The sequence below is a fragment of the Neofelis nebulosa genome, chromosome 7 (genome assembly GCF_028018385.1).
Source record: "Neofelis nebulosa isolate mNeoNeb1 chromosome 7, mNeoNeb1.pri, whole genome shotgun sequence".
Lineage (NCBI taxonomy): Eukaryota > Metazoa > Chordata > Mammalia > Carnivora > Felidae > Neofelis > Neofelis nebulosa.
The window spans coordinates 123202752-123212104 of NC_080788.1; the positions used below are offsets into that span (position 1 = coordinate 123202752).

Genomic DNA, 9353 nt, shown 5'->3' on the forward strand with positions numbered 1-9353 from the left:
CTTGCACCAAGTTTTTTACTGAGTTGTTTATCTTCTTATTGAAGATAATTATTGTTCTTTATATATTCTTGATAAAAAAAATCCTTTATAACATATGTATTTTGAAAACGTTTTCTCCCAGCCATGGTGCTCTTTTCCCACAAGAATTCTCTCTCCAGGGGCCTTACCTTGCCCTTCCGAAGGCGTCGCACTGTGTCACTGGGGCTCCAGTCATTGCTATAATCCTAGAATATTAGCAACACACGAATCTCAAGAAGTTAAGGGATCAGCATTATCAGTGTGCCAGCTCCTCACTTAAAACTCTTATCTTTATTCCCTAATGGGGAAATATTTTGTGGGAGGGAATGGATGAAAAAAAATGAAGAACAAGAATCGTCTTGTTCTGAGTGTCTGAAGAAATTACAACAGGGACAATACAGGCAAGAAGAGATGGATCAAAAAGGGAAAGAACCAACTGACAAAACCATAACCCTATGCCTACTGGTTCAGGATTTCACCCCCTAGGTACAATTAGTCACATTTTGGGATTCTAACTGATGGTTATGCAGACAGAAGGAAAAGAAGGAGACATGTTTCTCTTCTGGATCTTATGATATACTTTCTTCCTTATGAATCAATTTACTTTGTTATGTGCTTCTTGGGAATATGAGCTCCACAAAGCTTCCAGACCACAGCGATGATCAAGAGTTTCAAAATACAGCCTTCAAAAGGCAGTATAATGGGTAAGGGAAGTGCGCTAGGACAGAATCAGAAAATAAACAGAGTCCCAGTTCCACCATTTAATAGCTGTGAGACCCAAGGCAAGCCCTGATATTTAGAAATCCAGTTTTCTTCTCTACGTAAAAGTTAAGGTATTAGCTGGTCAAAAAGTTAGGAAGATCAAGCAAGATAACGTATGTCAAACACTCTGCACTGTGTGAAGTGTCACACCAGTGCAAGATATAACTCACCCTGTACTCCCCCTTAGGTCTGCCCAGCTCTGGAGCATAGCTTTTGGCAGGTGTGTCCGACAGAGCTGGAAAAAATAGGCAGCTGATTCAGAAGGACACCATCTTCATGTCACTCCTCTTCTCTACTGCTTCCTTCTCACATGCATTTTTTTGACTCGTGAGGTCCCAAGGCATCTTTATGGCCCAAAATAGATCTCGGCTCCTGCCCGGAAACAGCACCCCTAGAAGTCACCCCTTGCCCCTATAGCCAGAATGATCTTGACCTCCTCACTCAAAATCAGAAAATTTCTCTAATAATGGTGGTAGACTCAGAAAACATTTCATCTAATTACCACCTATCTCCATGACCCTGCAGAGTGTACCCCATATCAGTAACATCTCCCATAGTACTCCAGAGCAGAGGGTCAATGCTTACCATCTGAAAGGGACTGGAAACTTCCAGGTCTAGTTCTCCCTGGAAGTAAAGAACACGTAAGGGGAGAGGTCAATAGTTCCAGTCAGAGGCATTTCACTTGGTCAAGGATGCAGTATGTATAGAACCTTTTTTATGCAATGTGGGAACTCAAGGCTTAAAACAAACCTCCATTCAACTTCAGAAATTTGAGGTGCCATGAAAAACAAAGTCAGGGAAAAAAATTTTTTTTACTTGTGGTAAAATATACATGACATAAACGTTTTTTACCATTCTTAAATGTACAATTTGGTGGCACTGAGTACATTAACACTGTACAACCATCACCACTATCCATCTCTAGGACTTTCTCATCGTCCCAAACTAAGACTCTGTACCCATTAAACAATAACTCCCCATTTCTCCTAACCTCCAGTCCCGGTCACCACCATTTTACTGTCTTTATGAATCTAAATATTGTAGGTATCTTATAGAAATGGAATCATACAATATTTGTCCTTGTATGTCTGGCTTACTTTTTTAAGGAACTGCCATACTGTCTTCCCCAGTGGCTATGCCATTTTATATCCCCACCAGTAGTAAACAAGGGTTCCCTACAGCAATGCACAGGGGTAGGCAGGAATCCTGACCTAGGTAAATTTCTTCAGGACCTGCCACAGAACTAATGTCAGTTTTGTTCATCATGTTCCTGCCAAATCCCTCTGAATGTCTCTCTTCTCTGACTTCTAATCCCTAACTGCCAGTTCCAAAGATAATTCTTTATCCTTCAATAATCTTTTTCTTCCAGAGTAAATGAAAATTATAAACTGAGTGCTTCTTTTTTTTTTTTTTTTTTGGAAAGAGAAAAGGAGGGCCCCCCTACCCCTTTAACAATCTCTTTACCTCTAAAAAAGCTGCTCAGGGAGTAGGTAGAAGTAGGTTTGGGTAATTGTGCATAGGAGGAGAAGCTGTTTCGGCTCTTGAGCTGTTCACGCCCCTCCTGGTTTGACCCACTGTTACCAGCAGTCTCTTTGATGGACCATGAGATACCTGTGAGATAGAACTAAATCAGTGATTCTCATACAAAATAATCCTTGATATACAGCATTCTGATAAATACTAAAAGTTTTTCACCAGAGGCCCTGGTCTGTTATTGACATGGACTTAAAAAATTGAAGTAGAGAGAAAAAATAAATTCAAATCGACTCATCAACAGAAAAACGAGCAAAGGAAATTAACAAATGGATCACAGAAAAGGAAATTCAAGTGGCTATTAAACATACGAAAAGATACTCAACCTTACTTTTAATAAAAGAATTACACAAAGTAAAAGTGCACTGAGATACCATTGGCCCCTGTAAAACTGGCAAAGATCTAGAGTTCAATAATACCCTGTGTTGGCAAAGCTGTGGGGAAACAGGAACACTCAAACATCGCTGATGGGGGCACACTGGTACAGTCCCTGTGGAGAACAATTTGGCAATATCTAACCCATACAGATGCAAATACCCTCTGCCAGTGATGCCACTCAAGAATTGATCTTTCATATACTCATATATGGGCCAAAAACAAGGTTATTGATAGCAGTATAAACAAAAGATTGGAAACAATCTAAAGTTCATCCAAAGTGGACTGTTTAAACAAATTATGGTAAACCCATACAACATAATCGATGCTGTTGTTTTAAAAGAGAGAATGAGAGTGGGGCGCCTGGGTGGCTCAGTCGGTTAAGTGTCCGACTTCAGCTCAGGTCATGATCTCACAGCTCATGAGTTCGAGCTCCACATCGGGCTCTGTACTGACAGCTCAGAGCCTGGAGCCTGTTTCAGATTCGTCTCCCTCTCTCTCTGCCCCTCCCCTGCTTGTACTCTGCTTCTCTCTCTCTGAAAAATAAAATAAAATAATTTTAAAAATAAATAGAGAATGAGAAACTTCTTTACGTACTGATATGGAAAGATCTCCAAGCTATGTTGTCAATTGAAAAGAGCAGGGTATAAAGCATGCTACCACTGGTGTAAAAGAGGGGATAAGAATATACATATTCCTATATGCATTTCCAAATGTAAAAAGAATCTTTAGTTGAACACACAGGAAGCAAACCACAGCAGTGTTTTGGGATAGCAGGGACTGAGAAGAGTAAATGCACGATAGTGTGAGAGGGAAACTTTTCATTGATTGCCTAAAATACTATATTTTTAAAGTATGATGATATTCCTACATTAAAAAAATTTTAACATTCTCAAAAATCAGATGGACTCTGCAAAACCATTAAGTGGTATTATAAAACAGCTAGATGATGAGACTTGGTGGCTAAGGAAGTCAGTCCTGCCAGCCAGTTAGGGGCAATTAAGCCAATAGTCCCAAATATGACTGCATATTGGAAGCACTTACAGTATCTATCACAAATTAAGACCCTCACCCCCGAGACCTACTGAATCAAAGTCTCTGGAGTGAAGCCTAGGAATTTAATTTTAACAAGCACCCCAAGTGAGTCTGAAATACCCAGCCAAACATTAACCCTAAGACAGCAGACTAGACAGCCACATGGGAACTACTGTTATTTCCTCAAGTATCTTCTGAGGTTAAATTTCCAAATGTCTGCTCATCTGAAAATAGTCTACCCTCATTCCCCTTCCTGACAAAACACTGAGAGGACAAGCAAATGGAGCCCTCATTAGTGACAAGAACCCTGAATATCAATCCCCTCCTATAGCCTCTTCTACTTACTTCCCACTGGCTCCCCACTCCAGCTGACTCTCTCCAGGTCATCATCATCATCATCATCCACGAAGTCTCGAAGACTATTTACTGCTCTCTTGGATTCCTTTAACTGCAGAGGGACATAAGGCAGGGCACTCAGGTAAGCAGTATTTCCCACCTATCTCTTTGACAATCAAGGTGGCTGAGCAATTGGGACTTAAAGATGGCAAACACTTTCACCCTTTGCAATCTAGCCTGCCAGATATTTGCCAAGAAAACAAATTGTTCTTTAGCCAACACTGCAGTCCAGTGGCAAGAGTTAGAAGGAATCAAAGCTGCTTTTAGGTTCTAATAATAGGGCACCTGGGCAGCTCAGTCAGTTCTGACTCTTGATTTTAGCTCAGGTCATGATCTTACAGTTCATGGGATCCAGCCCCATATCAGGCTTTGCACTGACAATGTGGAGTTTTTTGGGATTCTCTCTCTCCTTCTTTCTGCCTTGCCCTAGAGTGCATGCGTATGCTCTCTCAACCTCTCTCTCTCAAAATAAATAAATAAACTTAAAAAGCAAACAAACAAACAAACAAACAACTCTTGAGGCGCCTGGGTGGCTCAGTTGGTTGAGCATCCAACTTCAGTCAGGTCACGATCTCACAGTTCATGGGTTCGAGCCCTGCATTGGGCTCGCTGCTATCAATGTGAAGCCTGCTTCAGATCTATCTGCCTCTTTGTCTGCCCCCGATCCCCTCAAAAATAAGTAAAACATTAAAAACAAAAACAAAAAACCTCTTAAAAAAAAAAAAGTGCTAATCATATTCCTGGCAATGACTTACTGTGTAAACCTGAGTGAGTTTGTCCATCTCTCCAAAAATAAATGTTTCCCCATTTGTAAAATAGATGCAATAAAGACAACTTCCAATCCAATTCATTGTTCAAAAATAACAATTACATCATATGATAAAATTACATCATATGATAAGACTTGGGGTTCTGAGGGAAAAAAAAAACTGAAAGGAATAAGTTACCTTAAGAACAAAAGTAAGAAGGGTGGAGAGTTGATTTTTACAATCTTTCTGGCTCTGTTTTGAAACCTCTTTTCTATGAAGATTTTTCTAAAGGTCTGACCCCAAACACTTCTGAGCCTAATGGAGACACAGTCAAAAGCTAGCTTACCAAGGACACAAGGGGAAGGAATTTTAGAGTGGCACTGTGGAGGAGGTGTGACCTGCAGCAATTGCTCAAGAAAACCCACCTGTGACAGTTCATCATCTTCATCATCAAAGGTGAAAGCCTTGAACTTGGAGCTGTTCCAATACTCCTCCTCATCACCTTTTGTCCGATTCATCTGGAGTAAGAGTAAGACAGATACATGTCGTTTCCTGGATCACTTCCCACAGAGCTCCAAAAACTTTAATTTCCTTCACTACAAACTCTCCCTCCCACCCCACACCCCAGTAATTTGGGGACATTTCAAAGAATTAGAGCAAATATTGAATCTGCCACATAAAATCAGATCCTTGGGTCTCCAACTGATCAAATCATACTTTTGATCCTCTAATTACCCACGAGTACGCATTCATTCCTAGACTACCTACTTTGTTCAAGGCACTCTCTCAGGAGCTGTGAGGGATGTGTAAAAAATGCAAGATAGGGGCGCCTGGGTGGCTCAGTAGGTTAAGCGGCCAACTTCAGCTCAGGTCATGATCTCATGGTTCGTGAGTTCAAGCCCCACGTCAGGCTCTGTGCTGACAGCTCAGAGCCTGGAGCCTGCTTCGGATTCTGTGTCTCCCTCTCTCTCTGCCCCCCTCCCACTCGCACTCTGTCTCTGTCTCTCTCAAAAATAAACATTAAAAAAAAAAAAAAGTACAAGACACAGCCCCTCTTCTGAAGCACCCTACAAGAAAGCTGGGGTATTCAGCATAGATATGTATAAAGGTAACAGCACAAGACAGGCAAGTGTTATAAGAATGCATCCCAGGGGCGCCTGGGTGGCGCAGTCGGTTAAGCGTCCGACTTCAGCCAGGTCACGATCTCACGGTCCGTGAGTTCGAGCCCCGCGTCAGGCTCTGGGCTGACGGCTCGGAGCCTGGAGCCTGTTTCCAATTCTGTGTCTCCCTCTCTCTCTGCCCCTCCCCCGTTCATGCTCTGTCTCTCTCTGTCCCCAAAATAAATAAAAAACGTTGAAAAAAAAAATTTAAAAAAAAGAATGCATCCCAAATTTTGCTGAATACACAAGATCAAAGTATCAACAAAACCCGGCTGCCTGGGTGGCTCAGTTGGTTAACCATCCAACTTCGGCTCAGGTCATGATCTCACAGTTCATGAATTCAAGCCCCACATTGGGCTCTGCACTGACAGTGAGGAGCCTGCTTGGATTCTCTGTCTCCCTCTCTCTCTGCTCCTCCCCTGCTCACACTCTCCCCCCCCTCTCAAAAATAAATATTTAAAAAATGAAACTGAAGGAAAAGCACCAACAAAACATAAAAATTGCATTCACGTATTCAACATTTATCTAATACTGAGTGCCATCTTTGAGGCACTATTCTAGGCCCTGGGAATACCACAGTGAATAAAACTGGCTCTTGTTTTCATACATGCTTGCTAAATGTCAGAAGAAAGAAAGCAAAGATTAAATGAAGTAGAATTATCCTGCCTGTATCTTCAAATTATGATTAATTTACGAATAAGTATTGGCCAAATTCTGGGAACTGAGAGCATGGCCAAGAAAAGAAAACATATATATATATATAAAGAATCAGTCAAAATACCACAAGTCCCTCCCATCACTATTCTAAAATTAGATTTCACTCTGAAAAAAATTATCAATGCCAACTGGACAGAGTGAAAACTGATTTAAACTAAGAAACAGTGGGGTGCCTGGGTGGCTCAGTCGGTTAAGGGTCCGACTCTTGATTTCAGCCTGGGTCAGGATCTCACAGTTTCTGGGACTGAATCCCATGTCGGGCTCAGCACTAACAGCAAGGAGCCAGATTAGGATTCTCTCTCTCCTCTCTGCCCTTCCAGCCTGCTCACACATGCTCTCTCAAAATAAATAAATATTAAAAAACAAAAAACACTAGGATGGAGTAACCAAAACTCCCAAAGCAACAAAAAGAACTCCAAAGGCTACACAGGGTTAAATTGTAAAGAATTCATTTGCTTTTCCTTTTCTCTCAATGGTACCTTTCACAACAGAAGCTTGACATACACTCATCACGGCAGCCCTATTGAAGCTTCTGATGGCCCTTAACATACTCTACAGATATTCCTTAACTTACAATGAGGTTAACATCCTGATAAACCAAGCGTAAGAAAATATCGTGAGTGGAAAACACTGAACATCATGGCTTAGCCTAGCCTACCTTCAATGTGCTTAGAACACTTATATTAGCCTGCAGTTGGGCAAGATCATTTAACGCAAGGCCTATTTTATAATAAAGTGTTGAATATCTCATGTAATTTATTGACTACTGTACTGAAAGTGAAAAAACAGAATGGCTGTGTGGGTGCAGAATAGTTTAAATGTACCAGTTGTTCACTCTTGTGATGTGGCTGACTGGGTGCCGTAGCTCATTGCCACTGCCAAGTATCACAACAGTGCAGTGTATATTGCCAGCCCAGGAAAAGATCCATATTCAAAACTCACACTATGGCTTCTCCTGGATGTGCATCACTTTTGCACCATCATAAAGCTAAAAAATCATAAGTCAAACCACTATAAGCCATATTTTCCTCATCAGTAAAATGGGCATAACAATAGACCCCTTACTTTATAAAATTGTTGTGAAGCTTAAACTAGATCATACATGTGGAGCACCTAGTGTCTGATACAAAATTAATGCTCAGTGTTAATTTTTATTAGTAAAGCATCATGGTAGCTTAGAAAAGCCTAGACAGAAAATACTTTCAAGCAATCCTAAAGATTAAAAAAATTTGACACAAAAATGCTGAGAGTGGCTATCACCAACATTGAAGATGTACATAGAGCATGTAAATGTCCCTGGCACAGATTGCCAACTTAATAGAGCACTCTCATCCTCACAACAGCTCTGTAAGGTAGGTCTGGCAGATTCCATCTCTATTTCACTGATGAGGAAGATGAGGCACAAAAGAATGAGGTACCAAAACCACTTTGCTAAATGCTCCTATAATCCAGGTTTTCTAGCTCCTGGATCACTTCCACTCTGACATGCATGGTCCTTCTGTTTTACTCTAGGGAAAACCAGGGCAGTAAATAAATATCTGGAAATATCTACAGATAAGCATAGAATGTGTCTAACACACCCGATAATCCACCAGAGAATTTCTGGAATCGTTTTTAACCATGCAACCGCAGGGGATACTTGCCACCAACTCGTACTTCTAGCCAAATCAGAACGTAAATTTACTTGCCAAGTAAAGAGATTATAAGATTTAATGGCTCTATAAGTTGCAGCAACCAGGTACAATTTTAAGAGTGACTGGAAAAAGTGCTTCGACATGATTTCAAATACAGCAGAGGCTTGTCCCTATCGTCACCTGTCACCTGTTTACTGAGTGCCCACAAGACAGGGAAGCAAATCCGAGGTACAGGACAAAGGAAGGACAACAGGCATCAGGAAAAAAAAAAAAAATCCACAACCAACACGCTCCCAGCCTCAGGACGCTTCAGAAACCAGCTACCGAGAAGTTACACTCAGATTCAATTATGTTCTGAGCCAGGCTTCCACATGTGAGGCTATTAACGGAGACCGGGGAATGTGGGTTAACCTAGGAAGACTCTACAGGCGAAAAGTCCAGGAAGCCATGGACCTACTGCAGTCGCCGGAGTCCGGCGGATCGCTGGCAGAGTAAATGCTCTTTCAAAATCAAACGTCGAGGCTCACTCACAGCTCCAACCTCGAGTGTACTCGAGCTCGCATCGTACTCGGTCGCTCCGACTGAAGAGTCGGGCCTGGGGGGGAGGGGGGGGGCGGTCTAGGGACACCTCAGAGAGTAAGAGGAAAGGATATGTCTGCGGCGTGGCCGGACTCAACCAGATACGCAGCCCAAGCGGATTGGGACAGCCTCACCTCTTCCACACCGAGCCCACCCTTTCAGGGCAGCGTCAGACTCTTCCGCCGCTGGACCACCCTTTCTAGTCAGGCTAAGCTGCATAAAAATGGGCGGAAGCGAACAGTCGCTGGGTGGGGCGGAAGGGGGGAACGTGAGTCAAGAAAGAGGCCGCAGAGCATGCTGGAAGTTGTAGTTTTCCCGCCTTTACCTTTAAGCGCTGTCCGGAGGTGCCACAGAGCTTCTTGACTACAACTCCCAGAACTTCTGGCGCTCCATGC

The 9353-nt window shown here is 42.2% G+C and overlaps 1 protein-coding gene across 2 annotated transcripts in view; it reads right to left on the reverse strand.

Moving 5' to 3' along the window:
- VIPAS39 (VPS33B interacting protein, apical-basolateral polarity regulator, spe-39 homolog) overlaps positions 1-9226 on the reverse strand; it is a 24699-nt gene extending 15473 nt beyond the window's left edge. The window contains exons 1-7 of one of the 2 annotated variants that reach the window (XM_058739828.1): positions 9093-9226; positions 5294-5386; positions 4069-4171; positions 2245-2391; positions 1366-1404; positions 951-1015; positions 168-224 (exon numbers count right to left, since the gene is read on the reverse strand). In XM_058739828.1, coding sequence (XP_058595811.1) covers positions 168-224; positions 951-1015; positions 1366-1404; positions 2245-2391; positions 4069-4171; positions 5294-5386 — 504 coding nt within the window. In that variant the 5' untranslated portion in view covers positions 9093-9226. The remainder of the gene's footprint in view (positions 1-167; positions 225-950; positions 1016-1365; positions 1405-2244; positions 2392-4068; positions 4172-5293; positions 5387-9092) is intronic. The other variant, XM_058739827.1, reaches the window with a different exon arrangement.
- Positions 9227-9353: the final 127 nt, after the last annotated feature.